At 37.4% G+C, this 23,914-nt stretch overlaps 1 protein-coding gene across 7 annotated transcripts in view; it reads left to right on the top strand.

Moving 5' to 3' along the window:
* Positions 1 to 22,053, top strand: part of LOC105663905 (uncharacterized) — a 73,466-nt gene extending 51,413 nt beyond the window's left edge. For 3 of the 7 annotated variants that reach the window (XM_076540552.1, XM_076540553.1, XM_076540554.1), the window contains 5 exons: positions 6,217 to 7,181; positions 15,523 to 15,625; positions 15,708 to 15,797; positions 17,950 to 18,501; positions 20,618 to 22,052. In XM_076540552.1, coding sequence (XP_076396667.1) covers positions 6,217 to 7,181; positions 15,523 to 15,625; positions 15,708 to 15,797; positions 17,950 to 18,501; positions 20,618 to 21,532 — 2,625 coding nt within the window. In that variant the 3' untranslated portion in view covers positions 21,533 to 22,052. Of the gene's footprint in view, positions 1 to 6,216; positions 7,182 to 15,522; positions 15,626 to 15,707; positions 15,798 to 17,949; positions 18,502 to 20,617 lie in introns of those variants that run through there. The other 4 variants (XM_076540555.1, XM_076540557.1, XM_076540551.1 and 1 more) reach the window with 4 other exon arrangements.
* Positions 22,054 to 23,914: the final 1,861 nt, after the last annotated feature.

Below are 23,914 nucleotides of genomic sequence, written 5' to 3' on the forward strand. Positions count from 1 at the left end.
TCGGTCCCCGTTTTGTGCCCCCTAATGGTGCTATGACCAGGCTGACACCGGTTTCCTCCTTCGCAGGTTTGAGTCGTTCGATCGATCGTGTCTTATGTTTTCTCCTTCTTCTCTCCCGCCGATCCCACTCGGTCCCCATTGTCGCCCCCTAATGGTGCCATGACCAGGCTGACGACTGGGTCCCTAGTTGAATCAACAGTTGATCAGAAGGATCCTCTGCTCAATTTGACCTCTCTCCCTCCTCTCCCCCGCTCCGTCGGTCACCGTTTTGTGCCCCCTAATGGTGCTATGACCAGGCTGACACCGGTTTCCTCCCTTGCAGGTTTGAGTCGTTTGATCGGTCTTGTCTATTTTGTTTCTCCGCTTCTTCCACTCCTGCTCTTCCTCTTCTCCCTCTCGCTGTCCTCTCGCTTCTTCCCCTCCTCTTGCCGTTTGAAAAGCGCACCATGCCTCCGCCGTCTTGCTTGTTGCTGCATCCTTTCGCTTCACCCTTTAGGGCCGCTCTCCAAGTGTTTGCAGCGTTCCTTCCTTCGCCATGCTGGATATTCTCAATGCGGCCCCTTTTCTCCACCATCGTTGTGACTTCGGAGTTTCCAGAGTGCTAGAGCGTTTTCCGCAGTTCTTCCAACACTTTTCCGCCATTTTCCCGCTTTGCACTATTCCTCTGCACTCGTGCACGTGGTCACGTATATTCCCCTGTACCCGCAACACTCCTAGCACTTCACTGCCCTCCCAAAACACTTTCCTAACACTACACCGAATTAGTTGCCTATCTGTTAATTATTTATTATTTATTATTTATTTATTTATTAATCTACTAATCACTTCACTATTTATAATAATTTATTCGTTAATTATTAATTAATTAATATTATTATTATTATTATTATTAATCTCATTCACTTTATTTATTTACTAGACTACTGTTGATAACAGTGAAGTCTGAGCGTACGTATATAGATTGATTGTGCTACACCAATAAAAATCAATCGTTCAGTCTATAATTTGAAAAGATATAAATAGCATTAGCCTCTAGCTTTTTTTTCATTTTATGCTGTTAAAAACTTCTATAACTTTGATAATATTTAGTTTGTTTATTTTATCGATTATGCTTCATGTAAATTATGTCAATTGTATTAAGTTTTACAATTTTTTTATTTTTGTGGATGAAATTTGTGATATGTGAAAATTATGGAATCAATTCAAGCAATTTATGCGGAAAACAATATGAAAAGATAATTTACAACTTCTATTCAAAGTAGGATGTATTTTAAAAACTACAAATCTCTTGATGCCATAAATCTTCTCCTTTCAACAACGGATGGTTTCCTTTGAATATTGTCAAGTCGCTCTCGTGTAAATGGTTTCAAGATTGCAAGGTAAAAAAGTGGATTAAAGTGGGCCAATCTCAACCAAATTTTCATCTGCAATGCCCCATGCCATGAGGAAGCTAAGTTCAAAATTTGGTTGAGATTGGTCCAGTAGTTTTGGCCCTAGCGTGGGTAATTTCCCTACATTTTTCACCATATAGTCTTCGCTAACGCTCAGACAATTATATAACACACGTATTATAATTTAGTCTGCGAGTGACATTAATATTACAATCAAAGCCGAAATACTTGATCCCGCAACGAAAGTCTTTGCAAAATATAAAGTAAGGTCCGTAATTACAAACAAGTACGTCCCGTAACGACAAGATATAAAATACAATCCGTAATGCCAAATACGAAATAAATCTCGAAGTAGCGAAATATAAAGAGAAGTCCGTAGCGACAAATATCAAGAGAAGTCTCGTAACGACAAATATAAGAGTGAAGCGCGTAGCAACAAATATAAGAGAAAGAAGGTGCGGGCCCGGTGCCCTCGCTTATTTTATACGTTTCACTCCCCTACGACGTCTCCTAGCAACCACCCGATTTCTTAGAAATCTGCCACGTGCCCTCCGTCGACCTTGGCTTCGCGGTCATCCCTCTACGACCGATCCTCGCGATGCCGCCCGCCCTTTGCGGCCGAGCCGCTGCGCCGCCACGCCGCGCGCCGATATCGATGTCACGCCGGCATTTGCCGGTACCCGCCGTCAAACGGAGCGGTCCGCGCCTTTGTACTCGTTTCTCGAAAATTACGCATCAGGAGACGTCGCCGAGGAGTGCCTTTCTTTTCTGCCGAAATACGCACCTGGGTTCGCCGGCATTTCGCGGTGGATCAAATACTTATTAATTGGCATTTTTCTCGGAATTTCAGAGCATGTGCCACTTTTGCCACGTGCCATTGCCACGTGCACCACGCACGTGTACATTTCTTAGAAAAATTAATTATCGTCTTCGAGTGCGACCGATCCCGCAGACAACTAGCCGGAGCGCAGGGCAAGCAAGCTCGCCCTCGCCCGGGTTCTCACCTCTCCCGAGCGGAGTGGCCCTCGGTGTTTTGGTGAGCACCACCACTCCCGGGCGGATTGGTTACCCCCGGTGCTACGATGGTATTTTTCATGCCGAGACACTCATGGTGTTCGACGAATACGGCCACAGGTTTCCCCGTGCACGTAGGGCTTCGAGGCATGGAAACTCGCCATGCCTGCTGCTTTTGACCAGTCGTCCCCGAAAACCCCGCTAAATTCGTTAAATCTTATGTTTATCTTTAAATTTTCATTCCATGCTCTGAAATGCCTCAATTGGCCAATTCTATCCGTAACACGGCGGGTTGCGGTATATGAAACTCGGGATCGGCGAGACGTAAATTTGACAGAATTTTGATAGATTCACACGGGTATCGTTCGTCCGGTACAGAATCAGTGTTTTACGGAACAATTAAATACGCTAAAGACTTTTGAAATTTGTTATGTAGTGACCGGAATGTTATCTTAATAAGGCCCTTTGACATCGTAGTAATTTCGTTAATCGCGTTGATTGGAATTAACTACAGTTGCGTTGGAAGCTTCAATTATCTTGCGAACTTTTCCGTAATAAAGTGAGCTGTCGCGTAAATATCGAGAAGTGCGCGGGCCTCCGTAAATCTTTCGTTCGCTGTTCGGATGCGAACTGTCGTGTTCATCATCAACTACGGTCTCGAGGTACGATGCACAGTAGTTAACGCGATTTCTTATTGTCATTCAGAAGATTTTGATTCAACTGTTTCGTTCAAGGATTTTGGCGCTAATATTGACGGCACGGCGGATGTTTATTGTTTTCCGAAAGGCTGAAGTAAGGTATCATGAAAATTCTCGAAATGCTCACATCGCGACGATTTGCATTGTTCGCGATGAAAACGAAGACAATTTTTTCATAGTTTCTTGTGTTTAACCGCGTCCTACCGCTGTGATATGGTTAATTTACTAAACGTCGGGCAGTTAAGAACAAAATGGAATTGATTGCAATACGTACAAGTATCCGTATGTCAGAAAATATAATTTTTTTACTTCCACACAATGCGTAACGATTCGGATTTTGGGGTAAGTACTCAGTGGTTCAACAGAGTTCTCTTACCAGAAGGAATAATATAATTGAATTATTCACGCGCATTCACGATCGAACGCCGTGTATCACGATGGAAAGTACAAGATTGGCCTGATTCATGTCTTTTCACGCTCGATTCATGGCAAATGTGCCGAATTTCATTCATTCTCTTTCAGCATTCTCACCTTCCCCACTTCGAGGCCAGATCCCTAGAAACACTATTCTTATCATAAATTGTTCAAAGGCAAAATAGCGCCAGCTAATTGCCCTTGAAGACCCTTAAAATTACGTTGACGCTAACACATAGTATCAGTAGCAAATGCCCGCGCACCAGACTCGATTTTACGTGTTTTTACCGCGCACGAATCATGATCGGATTGACGTTTCCCTGCCATTACTGTGTTGTCGCGACCGATATTTTGCTCGAACGTGAACAATCAGAACGAGGTTTCACGAATGAATGTGTAAAATTGATTTACCATGGGAAGGCCGTCTAAATTCAGAATTTCTTCCCATTTTTGGCGGATTTCACTCGGCAGCGCCCTTTCCATTACACAAATAATGAAACCCGGATCCGGATCGACTCCCAACTTCAACATGCTAATATGTTGCCGAATCTTATCGATTAATTTTGCAAGCCCCTTAGAAGTTGCCTTAGTCACTGAATTTATATCAATAATGGGGTCGTAATGTTTCGTCACGAGTATACGCCGTTTCTCGTACGAATCGACTAAGAGATGCCACGCGTTGTGATAACTTTCGACGCTCGCGTTCAAAAGTAAAATTTTATTTAGCGCGTCGCCCTGGAGAAAACTCTTCAAGCATAGAAATTTTTCTACATCTAGAAAGCCATCCTAGAAAGTCATTTGTTGATGCTTCAGTCGAATTTCGGTAGTTCGGCCACAGTATAAGAAAGCATAGTAGGTTCACTCTGCTAAAAAGTGTCGTAATATTCGTCTCTCGTGTATGACTGAATCGCACAACCAGCAACATTGCGTTCTTTTAGTCGTGAGATCAAAGGTGCCGACACCGAATGAACCTACTGTGCTTTTTTATACTGTGGTTCGGCTACCGGCAATTTCAGGATGCGTCGCCCATCTACTATTATATTATAGTATTTAACATTGCCTTACCGAATGTATCATTGATTCGCGTTGATGAAGTTCCGGCGGTCGTTCATCGATTCAATTTTACTCGCAACGTTATAGTAACGACTCACAGTTTCATCGATGCCACCCAGCTTTCTATCACCTAATCGAATTAAGTTATTAATCATGTCCTGTATTTCTATAAGCTAATATTTCGATCATTTTCATCTTATTCAGAAATTTTACTTTTTGCGTATTTAAAATAGTTCAAACCGTCCCAAAAATGAAATTTATATTTTTTCATAATCCTCATAATATTTATACACTTTAATAAGAAATAGTAAAGTACTAGAACCATGCTGATTTCGATGGAATTTACAGTGCATCGTCCAGTATTGTAATAATAATGGATGTGGCGGTTTAGCTAGCTAGTGGAAGGGCTAAGAAAAATGAAAGAGAGGACGAGGGCGTTCCGTCCGGGACCTACTAGTGGACTCGTCAGTAAAGTAACCTAGCAGGCTCTTGTTTTAAACGCGGGGATCTATGGAAGGAATGGACAGGAACTATTTGTATGGATAGGAAGACTCGTCGAGTACTAACGAGAAAATCAAGTCTCGATCTTATGCGCCGTTTAATCGCGATGAACGTAGAAGACAATTAAGAGATATTGTTGCGTAAACAGCGCGGATTCGGGCACCCGACACTGTTCTGACCCAGTCACGATTTAACGAGCTCTGGGCCTGGTTTTAAGTGATAGTTCGTGATGTGTTGATTCGTTTGAAGGTTCGTTGTTCGAGATATTAGTCGCTTCGTTCGTGGTTTAGGTGTTTATTAAAATGAGTTCGTTCGTGAGTTAGATATGTCTTATAAGAGATATTATCGTGTTATGTTCGTGTTTTAGATACGTGTTGTAGAAGATATATTCGTGTTCTGTTTTCTTTCGCCAAAGTAGCTGTCGATGTTACCTCGGAATCGGTAATTTGGAAGGGATGTGTTTTCTTATTGGTCGTTGATTTTTGAGAGGTGACCGCCCTCGTAAGAAATGGTCACCTCCCTCGTACAAGAAATAGTCACCCCTGGGAGTAGCTGCGACCAAGGGGTGACGCACGAGGGATTCCGCGATTTGGGAAAAACCCGTAGCAGGTAATAAGGTGAAAAAGCACTCTGACCCTGACAACGATGATTAAAAATAACGGAATAAGAAATTAAACATGCTGGTCCCAAGCAGTAAACTTGGGTACCGACGCGAAGGTATTTTTTGCTAACGAAAAATGGTCAATGGCTTCATAAACTTATTGCCTGTACGGTCAGTTCGAGATCCTCGGTCTATTGCCTTGTAAAAATATAAAAGATAGCTGCATCGCACTCTAAGGCGATGCAACAGATATCAATAACAAGAAATAAGTAAAAGCAAAATAAGAATTCAGAAACTGAGTCGTTAATAACGAAAAATATATAAAATTTATATTAAAACTGTGTCCATATTGCTGACAGTTCTATTGCAATAAGTGAACAGTAGAATAATACATTACGCTCTAAACATTCCTTACTGATAAAAAATAAATTAATCCTCTTTCTTAATATTATGTTTTTGCTCAACTCCTTACAATAATATAATCAAACTCGAAATCAGTAAACATAATGTCAGTTAGTCCATTAAAAATTTTTCTCTTGTTTAGATGCCGTGTCACAAGCAGCAACGCTCAACCTCTGACTTGTTTAATTCCTTAATGAAGTGCGATCTGTCAATGAACTGGAGTCTAACAGACTACCTGAACCCAACTGGCAAATACGAAATGAAAAAGTTACTGTTCAAACCGTTTGGTAATTTGAGCACCATCCTAACCAGGAATCATTTGAAAGGTTTCCCACATTTACAGCAGATAATTCTATCAAGTAATGGTATAACGCACCTTAGTAGTGACATTTTCGCGGATGTACCTCACCTTGTTGTTCTCGATTTACGAAATAACATGGTACGTTTAGCTCCAAGGATTTTCGATAACACTCCAACACTTGAAGTTCTAGAACTGAGTAACAACTCAATTAATGGAATTGAATCAGGTACATTCGATCCTCTGACGAAGCTGCAGACGTTGAACTTTTCATTGAATAATTTGACGCAGCTTGAGTCCGGTATATTCGACAAACTCGTTTCTTTGACATCTTTAGACCTCAGTTCCAACAGTTTAAACTCTTTGCCAGAAAACATTTTTGCAATGATGAATAATATGGAAATGCTGAAATTAGACAACAACAGCTTTAACTCATTACCGACACGTTTACTGTGGCAGAACAATAAACTGAAACGTATAACTTTATGCAATAATAGAAATAACATGACTCTACCAGAAACATTTTTCGAACATCAGATGCACCTTATAGAGCTAAGATTAGAATATAACGGTTGGATCATGTTGCCGAAAAATATATTTTTGAGTCTTAGATCATTAGAAATTATCAGTTTGAGGAGAAATGATTTGCTGTCACTGCATGAAAATGTTTTTTACGGACCAGGCAATTTCTTGAAGGTGGTGGACCTCAGTTACAATAAACTGACTACGCTACCAGATGAAATTTTCTACTTCTCGTACAATTTGAAATACCTAAATTTGGAAGGGAACCGCATCACTTCTATCAGCAGGTAAGATTGTTATTACATGCCTGCTATAATTTAAGTTCGTTCGGAAAGCGTTTCTGAAAATTGTTATAGGTTAATCCGTTTTTCATAAATGTAAATTGCTTATACGAGGTGTGACACAAAAGTAATGAGACTAGGTCTGTAACTTGAAAAAACAATGGAATTAGCAGCAATTGTTTTTGTGGCATCATCCCACATACCTCCTCTATCCATGTTGCCAATTTCGATTGAATCGGTCATACCATTTGGAAATATTGCGTTATTTAGTGAACACGTGCAACTGCATTCTGCCGGAAAAATGTCTAACGTAAAAACCGAACAGCGAATAAACATCAAGTTTCTTGCAAAATTAGTTAAAATCTGTTGTAACATGTGATGAGACATGTATTTTTAGCTATGACTCACAAAGTAAGCGCCAGTCGATGCAATGGAAGTCTTCAGGATCCCCAAAATCCAAAAAAGAACGCATGTCAAAATCAAAATTCGACATTAATGGAATTGTAATGATTGAGTGGTTTCCCAGTGGTCAGACTGTTAACTAACACTATTACATTGAAATACTAAAAAGACTTCGTGAAAAAATTAGGAAAAAAAGGCCACAGTTGTGAAGCGATGGATGGCTGTTGCTCCGGGACAAAACACCCGCTCACACGGCACTATCTGTCAAGCAGTTTCTGACCAGCAAAATTATTATTGTGATAGGAAATCCTCCTTATTCGCCTGATTTGGCTTCATGCGACTTTTTTTTATTTCCTAAAGTTAAATTTTGCTTAAAGGGAACCCATTTCACCTCAGTTGAAGAGTTTCAGGCAAAAACGGAGAATCGTCCGAAAGGACTTCCAAAAACCTCGTTCCAGAATTGTTACCAGCAATAGCAGCGCCGAATGCATAAGTGTGTGAATGCTGAAGGGGACTACTTTGAAGGTGATAATGTCACGGAGAACTGATTCTGCAGGTACAATGATTTATTGGACTAGTCTCGTTACTTTTGTGTCACACCTCGTATACTATATTTCGTACTAAAAAATAATTTAAATTCCAAATATAAACGCGAAACACAACTGCCGAACAGAATATGCAGGCGTTTTTCTAAAACAGTTGAACGTTCTTGACGCGGCGACGAGCCGTGCTATTGCAAACGTTTCTGGAAAAATACTACACAACTGAATATCTACCACACGATATTACCGAAGTATTGTTATGGGTGTAGTACTTTTCCAAAAACGTTCACAATAGCACGGCTCGTCGCCGCGTCAAGAACGTTCAACTGTTTTAGAAAAACGCCTGCATATTCTGTTCGGCAGTTGTGTTTCGCGTTCCGCACGAGAATGGTCGCGAAAAGTAGTGCCGCTTTACCGTTTGGGCAGAAGCGTGTTAAAATCTTTTAAACATATTGGTGCGTTTTCCCGATTAAAATGAGACCAAACGCGATATAACGCGGATAATGTTTCTCGTTTATTAAAAAATGGGTTGTTTCGATAGACTGACTCGGGAACCGTGAGTGAATTCTCGCTTTACAAACGCGAACCGCGGCGCGAAGAAAGCAGCTGAAAAAATTTGCTGAAAAATGACAGTGAAAATGATCGTGTTGTGAACTGAAGTCAGTGCAGTGACCTCTGAGTGCTGTCAGCTGTGGTATACGGTGCCAATGTTACGGCAGGTCATGATCAGCGGGACGACTCAGGACCCCCAACGCTTTCATTGAAGGATTATTTTCAAACAGGATTATTTTCAAACAATGGGTGCGTGCTATTTTAATAAATTTCCTGTGAATGTAAGGTAGACCGGTTAATACATTTATTAGATATTACATTGAAACTCTTTTTTGCGAACCGAATTATTATTTTTCATTAAAATGAGTAAATTCATTGACTAATATTATTGTTAGAAGTAAAATAAAAAATTTCCAATATTTAATTTCACATTCTTCATCGATAACGAATGGCAATATTCAATAAATTTCATTTGCATAACTTGCATTAATTACGCATAATTAATTCCGTTCCTCCCTCATGATGAATGAATAAATAAACAATACTTTTAATTATTCTGTTCGTTATTTAACTGAGTTTCGATGTAAAGACTTCGCGTTGGATGTTTAGACTGTTCCGAGGCAAAGACTCTTGATCGTGTTCGCGTTCAGCCGCTGGACTTCAAGCTGTCGCTCCCGCTTCTCGACGCGCGAAATCCTCGCGCTCTGATTGGTCCGTGTTTTTCCTTAATAATTCAAAAACGAAGCTTCAAACCTCATTTTCGCAAAGGAAAATCTTGTTCAGAATGACGTCCTCTACCACCCCTTTCAGGGAGTAACACTAGTTACGGGACATCCTGTAGATATATTTTCGAATGCATTAATTGATGTTGCTTATTATTATCTACAAAATTATATTAAGTTATTTCTAGCAAAACGTTACTTGCATGTAATGGGCCTTTTGGAACAATTGATGTATAAACCCAACTATCTGTATATGTATGAACACATAGTGTGCAGATAATTTGTGTCTCTTGACTGAAATTTATCACCCTATAATAATCATCGATAAAAACAACAAATTCGAAAAACTCATATCCCCTATTTTAATCCATAATTTATATACACAAAGTTGCAAAAAATAGTTCAACATTTAGTACAAAAATTTAAACAAAAATTATAAATTTTCAAAATATTTTGTGCGATGGCACAACATACTGTACAACATAAAGTCACGATACCTATGACCTCATAAACATTGAGAGTCAAAAAAGTCAATAAAAAAATATACTTTACCACCACACTATGAACTAAGACCGAAACCATCCCTCCTAATCTAAGTCCGCGGCCTGTTACAGGCCCATAATAAAATTTCTGGACAAAGCCAAAAAATACCGTTCCCTCGTCATCCCTACTGCCAGTTTCCTTCCTATTGTAGTTATTTGGGTAAAGAAAAACAGTCCGGTTTAAAGAAAAATAGTATTTAATAATATATGTAATAGATATATTGAGAACAAAAAGAACAAAACTGACACGTTCACGAGTTTGTAACCGACTGACGAAACTTTTAATATAATTGAATATGAACAAAAGAATGCGGCGCTCATCCTCTCTAACGATGCGTATAGACGCGTTGAAAAATATACAGTGAGTCACAGCCAAAATCGTACATCGCGTATATGAATACGTTTCTTCTCGTGAAAAAGTTCAGGTAAGGTATAGGGGAAAAAATATCATGAATCTATATTGTAAATGTATCTATATTTATTATGCAGTAGTGTCAAATGAAACAGAGTTGTCTAAATATAAAAAAAACAAACTTCCTATGATTCATGCTGAAAAACGCCTCACAGCTAAAATCGTACATTTGTAGAAAAGTAACCAACAATTTGTTTTAATTAAAAGTTAGTATTTTGTTGGATACCCACGACTACATTGTACCGCACGCAATCTATTTGGCATGGATTTTACCAATTTTTCAGTAAAACTGGGTTCAATTTTGCTCCATTCCTCCATTAATGCCTTTTTTAAGTCACTTTTATTTTTAATGGTATGTTTCCGGATTCTTATCCCTAATTCGTTCCAGACATGTTCTATCACGTTCAAATCAGGTGACTGTGGCGGTGTGTTCAGTACTTTAGGGCAATTGTACAATACCCACATTTTGGCTACATGCGAAGTGTGTTTGGGGTCATTGTCGCTATAAAACTTAAATGTATTTAAAATCCCTAATTTTTCGGCACTGTTCTTCAAATTGTTTTTTAAAATATTTATGTAATCATATTTATTCATATTGCCTTCGATAAACACTAAATTTCCCACTCCGGCAGGAGACATACAGCCCCAGACCATTACTGATTGCCCTCCATGTTTCACAGTACTGTTTAAATTTTGAATTTTAAACTCTTCATTTGGTCGACGCCACACCGTAATTTTGCCATCTGAATGGAATATATTAAATTTACTTTTATCCGTAAATATTGTTTGTTTCCAAAAGTCGAAGTCTTTACATAAATATTCTTTTGCGAAATCTAATCTTTTTTTTCTGTTCTTCTCGCTTATAAAAGGTTTATTTCGAGCTGTACGTCCGTGAAAATTGTGGTTTCGGAGTACTCTTCTTACTGTTTCTGGATTTACACTTTTCCCTAAATATGTTTCAACTTCATTCGTCAGTTTCGGTGCACTAATCTTCGGATTCTCTTTAATTTTTCGTACTATCCATCTTTCGTCGTACGCGTTGAACTTTTTATTTGGAGCTTTCTTTAATGCATTACTTATTCTATTTTCATTTTCATATCGTTTTATAATATATTGAACAGTACTAGCACTTCTACCAATAATTTTTGCAATTTCACGATAGCTTTTTCCGTTTTGAAAATTTCTTATAACTATTTGTCGCACTTCTATCGTTGTTTGCTTCATTATTATAATATATTTCTTTATATTTTTCAACTACGGACTTTACGACGCTAAAGGACAATTGCAAATGAGCCAAAAAATGCAATCTTTCATTTGTTTCATGCTTTTTATTTGTTTTTTCAGGGATTTCCTTTGGAAAATGCTAACAAATATATGCTGTACGATTTTAGGTGTGAGGCATTTTACAACCAGAATCATAGTAACTTTGTTTTTTTTCATATTTAGAGAACTCCGTTTCTTTTGATACTACTACATAATAAATATAGATACATTTACAATATAGATTCATGATATTTTTTCCCCTATACCTTACCTGAAATTTTTCACGAGAAGAAACGTATTCGTATATGTGATGTACGATTTTGGCTGTGACTCACTGTAAGTGGTGTTCAGTTTTTCTTCAACACTTCTTCCATTTCTTTGCTAATTCCCAGGATTCCTAACCCAATCACAACCCATTTCTTCCCTCTTGCATAGTTCCTTCCTACTTTTCTTACCCTCTTACCATAGACGCTTTTGCAAAAGTTTTCTTTTTTTGAGAAAAGCCGATGCAAAAACAGAACAAATCAAAGTACCAACGTAAACACATTTGCAACAGTTAGCATTAAGAAATAGGTTAAAATAAATTAAGTGTTGAGTTTTTAACAGTCATCATTTCTTTACATCAATCCAAATTCGTCCTCGCGACATTGACCTCTTAACGCAGTTTTTTTTAAAAACCGGACAAAAAAATCAATTTTTATATACTGCGCTTTTGTTCCATGGAAAAAGGCTATATTTTATTCTTGAATAAATACGTGTTATACATAGCATACAATCCCATGTAAATGATAAATATCAATAAATCGATTTTTTTTTCTTTGCTTTCACATTGTTATTTTCAATTCTCGATTATATTCGAATGTGAAAAATTATAAAAGCATAAAATACAACGTCGCTTGAATCGTCTCGAATGTGCACAGTTCAGCCTGTTTAGCGCACTCGAATTAACTCGAGCGTACAAGTTAAGGGGTTAAGTTGCCGTCGAGCACAGTGATCAAGTAGCAACTCGATTCATTTTTAACTTATCACGCGAGTTCGCAATCCTATATTATTTAAACAAATAAAGTTTATTAACATTCTTTTACGCACAAAAATTCCCTATTTAAAAACGAGTAATTTAAGAAAAAGTTTCCAATTTTTTCCTTTAATTCCGGAAATATTCCCAAAAGTATGATTTCAGCCTTTAACTTTGAGGGCTATTATCACCCCTTTAATGTAAACGATGGCCGATAAAAAAATACGTGTCAAATACTTTCTTGAGAATGTATTTTCTTCCTTGTAAGCTACGTTTTCCTTGTTTTACGTCCTTTTTACTTATTGTTTAATTACGATCTGGGGCCTGCGAGTACTCCAAGTACAGGGTTTGTCCAATAAGTATCGGGATTGATGTCCTAAAATAAAATTCGTTGAAGATATATATACATTGAGTTAATAATCTTCAAAGTATGCCCTTCCTGCATCAATACACCGTTGCCAGCGAGTTTTCCACTGTTCATACGCTCGCTGGAAGTCGACAAGCGTAAGACTCTTCAGGCACTCCGTCGAAGCCGCTTCAACCGCCTCAATCATCCCAAAACGATGTCCTTTAAGGCTTCTTTTAATGCGAGGGAACAGAAAAAAATCAGAGGGGGCCATATCTGGACTGTAGGGTGGTTTAAAAATTCAAAATTTCCCGCACTTTGTCAACATTCGTATCGGATCGGGACGACGCGACGTCACGTCGGTCATCCAGCCCGTTGCTCGTCTTCAACGTCTTCACGGTTATCTTTGAATTTTTTGTTCAACACTTCAACACTCAAAAACACGCGTTCTGGACATGAAATCGTCCTTGTAAGCTTGGCGAATCATATCAAATGTCTCCTTAGCAGATTTATTTAGCTTAACACAAAATTTAATGGCATAACGCTGCTCGACGGTTCGTTGCATCTTGAATCTCGACGCGAACGTTACATACACTTCCACTTCAAGCACAATATAAACAAAACAAATGGTGGAATACAAATGAACCCAGATTTCTATTATACATAACAACCTCCTGCATCGATCTAGTCAATAGAGATTGCTCCCTGACCTTCCAAACTAGTAGAAAAAAATTAGTCCCGTTACTTATTGGACAAACCCTGTATAGATGCGTGTACTGTCGTGGCAGTCTATTTAGTTAGTTCTAACTGTGTGCCCGTTTTGTAAGCATCGATTTCTTCAATAGTTCTTCACCGTTTCATTTCTCTTTATAAAGATAAGAATTACTTTGATATACTCTACGCATGTATTTTATTTCACGTAACCCCTTAACAAAGACAATTATAAAATATATTATAAAATTGTAGCGGCTATATATAAATCTGTAAATTTTGTAAATAGCTTTTAACGTGCAAACAGCTAGCACGGTTTATGATATGGACGATAGCGGAACTGTTTTTGAGAAAACCGTTTTAGAATTTTTAGTCAAAGTATGACCGTACATAGAATTTTGCCAACGGTCTCAACAGTAAAATACTTAAGTGTCATAAACCCTGGGTTTCCCCGTGGGTCTTCTTCAGAGGTCAAGCGACCATCGGCTGGCCGCAGAGCTGACCTAGGGCCCCGGGAAAATTCCGCTGCGTTGCCACCTTTGCCAGCAAACGCACCCCCGTCAAATCGTACCTCCGCTTCAAGGAAGCGTGCTTCGGGCATAAGAGGAAGGTCGTACGATTTGGCGGGATTTAGGTTTCTTTAATTGGTTAACCCAACCTAGTCGGGGGTTGGCCTAAGAAAAAGCGTAGGTTTTAAAAAGAAGAAAATCGAGCGCAAAGATGGATAGTTCGCATAGTTCATAGTTCAGAGTTCTGTTTAAGTAGTCTTGCAAGTTTCGGAGAAAACAAGACATACACTCCTTTAAATAAAGATTAGCAGAAAACGCAATACAACTGTGATTATTAATTCATACACGCAACCCACTCCTAAAAAATATATTTTTATTGAGTTAAAATATGACTTTTATAATGTTGAAAGTTGTAAATATTATCTTACATTGTAAACCTTATCACGAGGACACACTTTTAAAAATCTGAAATTTTCTTGCGATTAATATTTTAATAAACTGTTAAAGCAAGCTAGTACGTCCCGTACTAGTTACGATAGACTAGTTATGATAGACTAATACAACAAATATTACTCTATATTTGTTATTTTAATAACTTCTTCGAAAACAAGAAATTTTGTTCGAGCCTTAATACCATTATTTATAGTTTTAGCTAAGTTTTACTAACCCACTTTAAACATGTGACGCCTATTGTATATTAATACAACTTTTATTATCGGTTTGTTCATTTTATGATTATTTGTAATAAAATGTAATTGTGTGATGAAAACTATTAGAAAGTGCGAGCTCGCTGAAACAGGGTGAGAGAAAGCTAAAACATAAACAATAAAAGTGAACAGATTTGCAATGAAACGGAACATACCAGCTATGATTAACATGTTATTATGTTATTAATAAAAAAAGTACAAGAATGGTTATTAGTTAATTTGTAAAGAAATCTTCAATATCGCTACTATAATAACTTCATGTTTTTAAAACTGTGATCTCGAAAAGGAATTTGCAAAATAATAATGTATTTCTTTTTTAATTCTCATCATTGAAAAATTATTATTCAAGCAAATGAAAGTGTATTTAAAAAATAGACCCACAGTTGCAGAGTGAAAAACTGACGCGTATAACACATTATCACGACAAAGGGGAAAATTTTGCAAAACTCGCGATGTTAAACTTTCATTTTTTAATTTGTATTGTTAAAATTGTTTTCAAGTCTCCCGCAACTTCATATGTGATTCATTATACCTATTTATAAATAAAACAACTAACTTTTTTGTATAATAATTTAGTATTTCGATTTTACTTACTACAAATTTATTTTACTGTGAAAATTACAGGACCGTGTTTCAACACTTATTTTTTTTGAGAGTTTTAAATATGGGACGAAATCAATTACAAGTATTTGAAGATATAATTCCTCTTCTTCGCGAGTTGTCGCCGGTAAGAAGTGTCGAACTACAGAAACTATTACCACTCCTTAATTTGGTCAAAGCATCTCATGACAACATACGTTCTATCACAGGATACCTCCGAGAAAGCTTACTACTGGTGGGCGCCACGTGCACATCTACGTGTATTCAATTTCAGTTATAACAACATACGTCAGATTTCGGTAAGTTATAAAAGAAAAAATAATTAAATAACTAAAATAACTGTTTTATAATTAAAGTATAAGAATAATTTAAGAATAATTAAAATAACTACTTTACTAAATAATTCGGTAAGATATAATGCTTATCAAACGTTAAAATTAAATAAATGTTATTGTAGGATAGAATTCTCCGTTGCAGGATAACTCGAGAAGGACACTGAGAAATTTCTGAACAAAAAAAATAATACATTTATTCATATAAACGTACATAGGCTCTTACAAAATCTAAATCACAAAGTTCCAAATCAAATTTACAAATTTCTAAGTTTCATGTTATATAATCATAGAAGAATTTACAGATTATAGCTTTTGATCCTTGGACTTCATTAAAGGTGTCCGGTAGCTTGTAGATCGTTGATAGCTTCTTGTCCCAGGTTGTATGATCTGTTCCCACGTAGGTATACAGCCTTCAAGTCACGGTTTTTGCGTTCTACCGGATAGGCTTCAGGATGGTATACTGATGTGAAGTTCTGTTGGATGTCGAAACGATGTGTGACCTACTGCATAACGCCGATGATAAATTGTGTTCCATTATCTGCCATCCTTTTTTAGTACCAGAACAACAGAAGTAGTCTAGGGTGATTTACATTCTTCTACAATGTCCCTCTCCAGCATCTTCTAAACTTCTTTCTGGAGTTGATCACGTTTCGCAGGTGGTATGCGATAAGAAGGTACTGCAATTGCTGCGTGGTCTTTAGTTTCTTTATGGTCGACTGCTTCTGCCGTGGATGATCCCATTGCACGAAATAAGTCCATATTTTGAAGTAATAGCTCCTGCTGCTTTATTTTTTCTCTCGGTGCCAGTGTTCGATGCTCGCCTTCTCTGATTTCTTCTATTTCGACCGCATTGATCTCTAGTCAAACCATTTTCTCGAAGGATCGAAGACATTTATCGAACAATTTGTCGAAGTCAGGCCATTGAGTTGGAGCTTCTTCGATGAAAATTTGCATCGGCTCCTCTGGGATACTTTCGGGATATAGTTCGAGGTGGTGTGGTCATCTTGTATTAAGCTTAATAGCGATGGCAAAGATTTCGCCAGTTCTTAGATTTTCTCCCAATCCGTTGCGTTAACCGCTTCTTGCTTCCTTTTCTGTCCCTTGTCCGAAGTTATTTCCCCAATTTCCGACTCTTCAATAAATTCAAAGTGAGTCTCCGGTATATCAACGAATTTCTAGCTTTGCAGTGGGATATTCCAAACAATTCTGGCATTATCGATGAAATCCATCCCCCAGCAAGGTCTGGTTATTTTTGATTTCTGGAAACTCGATAAAGGTAAATTTCATCGTATGCTCTTACAGGCGAATGTCTAATTCGATCTTTAGAACGTTCCATATGCGTGGATGGTCGTCCGCTAGCAGAATTTGCATCTTCTTGTATTCGAATTTAATGCCCTTCTTTTTAAGCAAGTCATACAAATTTTGACTTGCTATGGAGCATTTTGCGCCAGTGTCCAGAAATGCATGACCCTACTCGCCAGCAATAGATAGCTGAACGGTGAGACGAGGAAACATCATCGTCGCCGTATTAACAAAGTAGAAAGCAGCTTTATTTGGACTTTTGTTAGTATTTTTCGAGTAGTTGGGACATTTGCTCCTTACAAATCCAGCTCTTCCACAACTGTAACAGTGTACCACTGTTTGTACGCATTGTGGCTCGGTCTGTTCTGCTTCTAGTAGTGGTCGCAGGGCATTTCCTTTTGGCGTCAAAGTAGTCTGGAATCGACACTGGTTGCAGTGGATGCTTGTGTGCCCGTAACGTCTACAAGTGTTGCAGTAGTTACGATCCTTCGGATATGGAGCCACGAATTTATGTTCCACTGCATAGCACTTTGTGGTCTCTTTTTCCTAGTCTTCAATTTCTCGAACCTGCTTCATTAGATCCTGGATTCAGTTAACAAGTTAGAGATAGTTCTCTTTCGTAACGTATTTAAATATCCTGTATAACTAGAACATTCAGTCCTTAATCGAAAAATTGGAGGTTGTAGATGCCTGTCGGAGATAAGATTTTAATAAATATTTTGGTCGATTTTCTACGTCATTTATTCGTTGCTTTGTGCATTCAATTTTATTCTATTTATTTGTTTCAAGTTCCTGTATTATATGAATTTTTTAGACTACAGATTTGATATTTGTGGAAAGTAACATTACATTGGATCTACGACATAACAACATCCAACACATTCAGCTCAACACAAAGGAGGAATCGGGGAATTATGAAATAATAAAAGGAAACATAGAAATATTAGTCGCTAATAATCCTATAATATGTGACTGTAATTTGTATGATTTTCTTTATTACTTGGACGAAAAAGTGCGCCCTGCTTTTCAACAATTTGTTCATATAATGGCAGAAAACTTGACGTGTCGTGGACCAGAGTGGACGAATGGTATACTTGTAAGCAAATTACAATGGAAAACCTTTAAATGTCCAAAATCAGAATCATGTCCAACCAAGTGTTCTTGTTGGATAAAACCAAACGAGAGAGTATTTTTAATCGATTGCTCCTACAAAAATTTAACGGCAGTACCGACGGATATGAATAATATTCCCTATTATCGTAGCAAAATAAATCAATCTATTGAAATTTCGTTTTTAACGAAATTACGTCTTGCGAACAACAACATCAGCAATGTGTCTGTGAAGGAATTGCCATTAAATGTGGATGTATGTAAAGTATTTGTTTCTGTGGAAATTTGAATTTTAGTTATTATGCACGTGAAATTGTTATATACAAGGTATGTCCTGAAAGTAATGTCACTGACTTTATTGTGACGCGACTTCACGTCGGACCGCGATTATTTCGGTTAAAATTGGTAGTACGGGACACCTGCCTGAACCTAGCACTCGACTATTAAAAATTTTATTTTTTCCAATTGTATCGTATTCGGCTTAGTTTGTACCCGTTTGTACCACTTTTCTTTTCGTTTGTACCCTAAGGGGTGAAAATACCCCAGCATCCCACTTTAACATTTTTTATTTCTTTCAACGCCATCATAAAAAGGAGCGTCTGTAGAGGTTTTTACCACTTCTACTTTCGTTTGTACCCCAAGGGGTGCGTCTGTACCGCCGTTCGAAAGTGCCCCCAAAGGGGTAACTTCGCCATTTTTTGAGATATTTCAAATTTTCTTGCGGGTGCTGTTTTCTATTCGTTTGTACCACTTTCATTTTCGTCTGTACCTCAAAGGGTTCGTTCCTACCGCCCTTTGAAAAAATTCCCTAGAAGTAACTTGGTCGAGTTGTAACGAGCACTTCAATAAATAATTTTTAATCGACTTACTGACATTACTTTCAAGACATACCATGTATGAGCATATTTATGCTAATATTTGTCACGATTATATTAACGTATGTTCCCAGAAAAAAACTAACAAAGACATTTAGGACCTTTAAGCGACCAAAGTATACTTTGAACTTACTAATGCTTTATTAATGTTTTAAATAATTTTAACATTCAGTAGACAGAAGAGGACATTCGTTACCGTTATCATTTCAGTTGTCCCCTGAACTATATCTGTTCCAATATAACAAGCTAATATAACGCCACAGTGCAAATTCTAAATAGCAAACATTGTTTTAAAATTAACGCAATTGAGTTAAAAGTATTAGCACAATAATTCATGATAACTAAGTACATTCAAACTAATTATTCGTATCATAAATTTTCCACACGTGCTTCACATTCTTTTGTGGATTTCACTCTATCTCCGATTTCCCTCTTCTTGGTTATTTTAATCATATCTGAAATATACTAGTCAAAAAAATTAAGGGAACAGAAAAATTCCTTAAATTTTTAGGTCATTTTCAAATTGCTCTGCCTCCGTTGAAATTCATCACAGAAGACATCCAGAATAGTCATTTTGAAGCTTCAGGTCTCTAGTTTTCGACCATTTATCTCAAAAATTTTTTGAGCCCATTATCATTAACAAAATATACAAAAAATCGCGATGAAAAAATTTTAGAATTTTTTTTCTTTTTTTTAAGGCTTGTAAAGACATGGAAAAATTTGTTTGATTAATGCCACTTCCAGATTGCTGTTCCTTGTTCCTTTCCCAATAATTTGCACGTCCATGAAGTTCGTTTCGATGATCGGTCGCAAAGTTATGAGCTACCAAAGCCGAAATGACGCTTTTTCCTTTGATAGCCATTATCTCATGAGTGCATTCTCCGCTTTCTGGAACCGTATTTACAATTTCTGTCCGATAGTGGGTTCATGAGATAATGGTTATCAAAGGAAAAAGCGTCATTTCGGCTTTGGTAGCTCATAACTTTGCGACCGATCATCGAAACGAACTTCATGGACGTGCAAATTATAGGGAAAGGAACAAGGAACAGCAATCTGGAAGTGGCATTAATCAAACAAATTTTTCCATGTCTTTACAAGCCTTAAAAAAAAGAAAAAAATTCTAAAATTTTTTCATCGCGATTTTTTGTATATTTTGTTAATGATAATGGGCTCAAAAAATTTTTGAGATAAAGGGTCGAAAACTAGAGACCTGAAGCTTCAAAATGACTATTCTGGATGTCTTCTGTGATGAATTTCAACGGAGGCAGAGCAATGTGAAAATGACCTAAAAATTTAAGGAATTTTTCTGTTCCCTTAATTTTTTTGACTAGTGTATAAAGTATTCTCTACATCTAAAATAACTAAAGTAACTCTGCTGATGTAGATCTTTTCACACGTTTTTATGAACCTTTTAACGAATTAATAGTTTTAACTATACAATATGCTATTTATACTTGTAAGTTTAGAATCCATCAGTTTGACAGTGAACGTTTTCAGATTTTGGAACTGCATAATAACAACATTAAAAGATTGAAATCAGCAGTTATACAGTATTTAAGAAATTCCACGACGCTAAAAACTCTTACGTTACATGGTAACCCATGGATATGTGATTGCGACTCAAGGGATTTCGTAGACTTCATCCAGTCACAAACTTCTCAGCGGATTTTGAATTTATCCATGATCGAGTGTAGAGATATCAAAATTCCCATACTAAAGATAAGAATGGAAGATGTTTGCCCAAACAACGTCATGATATTGATAGTAGGTGCAAGTTTCGCTGTTATTATTGCTGCATTAATCATTAGTACTGTAATAGCACTATATTATCGATACCAGCGAGAGATCAAGGTATGGTTGTATGCTCACAAGTTCTGCTTATGGCTGGTAACAGAAGATGAATTAGATAAGAATAAGTTGTATGATGCGTTTATCAGTTACTCACATCATGACGAAGATTTTGTTGTAAATGAGCTTATCAAAAAGTTGGAAGATGGTCCTAGACCTTTCAAACTGTGTGTGCACTTTCGTGAGTGGCTGGCTGGGGAATATATACCAACCCAAATTGCTCGTTCTGTCGAAAATTCAAGACGGACGATAGTAGTATTGTCGACTAATTTTCTAAATAGCGTTTGGGGACGGATGGAATTCAAAGCAGCACACTGTCAAGCTCTCAGTGAAGGTAGAACAAGAGTGATTTTAATTCTGTATGGTGAAATCAACGTCATTGATAACTTCGACTCGGATCTTAAGGCGTACTTAAACATGCACACATACATAAAGTGGGGAGACCCTTCATTCTGGGATAAACTACGATACGCTCTACCACATCATCCAGAATTAAAAAGTAATTATAGCTATGGGGAAACTGTTTCGGACACATTTGCTTTAGATGTAATTAGGCAGCAGTAAGAAAATAAAGGGGAAAATAAAAGAAGGTTCCGAAATTATACAATCATATGTAACTGATTGGTAACTTTTTTGTACGAACGATTTTGTTTGAAAACATCACGTTTCGAAATAAAGTTACAAGAACATAAAAAGCAGTTGATTATTAGAGGTCTACGTACAACCGTCCGATTCCATTTGCACTCCAGATGTTTATATTTACGTCACGTAAAAGCCCATATACCTACTGTGATGTTTGGGAAACTCCGATGACAGACCATCAAGTCATTCCTAAATTGTTCATACTATCGTCCTATTCTTTTACGTGAATTTTCCTTTTAGAGAACTTTACAGAAATATAACAGAGTATATCTGTGTTATCGAAACGTTGTAGAGAATAAATATACAGCTGAGACGGCACTGAACAACTTTTTCCATTACAAAAATGTCGGTTGTACAGTGAGCTCATTAACCTAGCAGCGGCAATGCCTATTATGCGGCGTATACCTTCTTTTCCGGAATATCAGGGTTGATAGAACGACCTAGCTACGGAGATATATTTTCACCGAAGTAGAACTTCTTTTAAACAATGAGTGAGTCCGATTTACATTATTTCTACATATTTTGTGAATTTAAAATAGACAGGAGTTAATACATTAGTTAGTCATTAGATTTAAAACTTCTTTTGATGAATAGAAATGTTATTTTTCCTTCAAAATGTGGGAATTTGTTGTTTTAGATCTTCGTAACAAGTGACAAGAACGAGTGAATCGAATTTGTTTAAGTTAACTGTAGACTATTCCGGGTTAAAGATGGAAAAAATCAATTAAAGGCCGACAACAATTTAACAAATAATAGATACGGAGGGTGCTTAATGTTTCAATGTAAATTTCTTAGCGAAGACTGTCTCGCATCTTCTTTTTACAGAGTATTTATGTCCTTCTCAGGACGCTGGGAAGGGAGAAAACACGGGGTAGGAAAATTGATGATGTCTCTCGAAATCGGAAATTCCCACTTTCCCCTGCGGTGGTCATCCGGCCCAAAACCGTTGACCGATGATCCATCCGGTCCTCGACTTACAAATTGCCGTAAAAGTAATAAACCCAAGGATCGCCTCGACTTTTCAAATTACATGTACTGAAAAAAAGAAATATAACTACGCCAACCCTGGGCTCAATGTGCCTACCAACTGTTAAAACGGACAAGTAATGGTACCTTGGTCTTTTATTGTTGTTATGGCAAATCTTCAATATTATAAAACATCTTAAAATCTAATATTATATCTACATAATAAAAAATAATTGGTTTATCCCTTGTCTGATAATAAAATATAACATATTGTTGCGATATAAAGCGAGCCTCGCGACTTATGAAGTGAAGCTGGTCCTGACCACGAATTGAAGCGGTCTGCAGAAGTCGTCAGACGGGACGAGTGGATCAAGTGGTCAGGGCTTCCGGTAGCTGAGAGCAACCGCGGTTTTTAAAAACTAGAACGACGCCAGATCTCAAGACGAACAGACGCGTCAACTCTTTGTAATAAATTATGGATCGGGTAGATCCACCGATCAGAGCATCTAATGTCCTCGCAGGGTCAATGAACTCTCAATTTATTTCACTGTCTTTTTCTAATAATAATTGCATAACATAAGCACGACCGGTGAACGGGTCGAATGAAAAAGCGTGAACGATTATTCATAAATATTTATGTTTAACAATACGCTATACGAGGTGTAACACAAAAAAAAAACGAGGCTAGTCCAATAAATCATTGTATCTTCATAATCAGTTCTCCGTGACATTACCACCTTCAAAGTAGTCCCCTTCAGCATTCACACACTTCTGCATTCGTCGCTGCCATTACTGGTAACAATTCTGAAATGAAGTTTTTGGAAGTCCCTTCGGGAGATTCTCCGTTTCTGCCTGAACTTCGTCGACTGAAGTGTATCGGGTTCCCTTTAAGCAAAATTAAACTTGAGGAAATAAAAAAAAGTCGCATGGAGCCAAATCAGGTGAATAAGGTTTATGCCACATCACAGTAATATTTTCGCTGGTCAGAAACTGCTTGACACACATTGCTGTGTGAGCGGGTGCATTGTCCTGGTGCAACAGCCATCCATCGCTCCACAACTGTGGCCTCTTTTTTCTAATTTTTTCACGAAGTCTTTTTAATACTTCAATGCAATAGTGTTGGTTAACAGTCTGACCACTGAGAAGCCACTCAATCATTACAATTCCATTCATGTCGAATTTTGATTTTGACATGCGTGCTTTTTTGGGTTTTGGGGATCCTAGAGACTTCCACTGTATCGACTGACGCTTACTTTCTGGGACATAGGTAAACATCCATGTCTCATCACATGTTACAACAAATTTCAACAAATTATACAAAATACTTGATGTATATTC

The sequence above is a fragment of the Megachile rotundata genome, chromosome 15, assembly GCF_050947335.1.
Source record: "Megachile rotundata isolate GNS110a chromosome 15, iyMegRotu1, whole genome shotgun sequence".
NCBI lineage: Eukaryota > Metazoa > Arthropoda > Insecta > Hymenoptera > Megachilidae > Megachile > Megachile rotundata.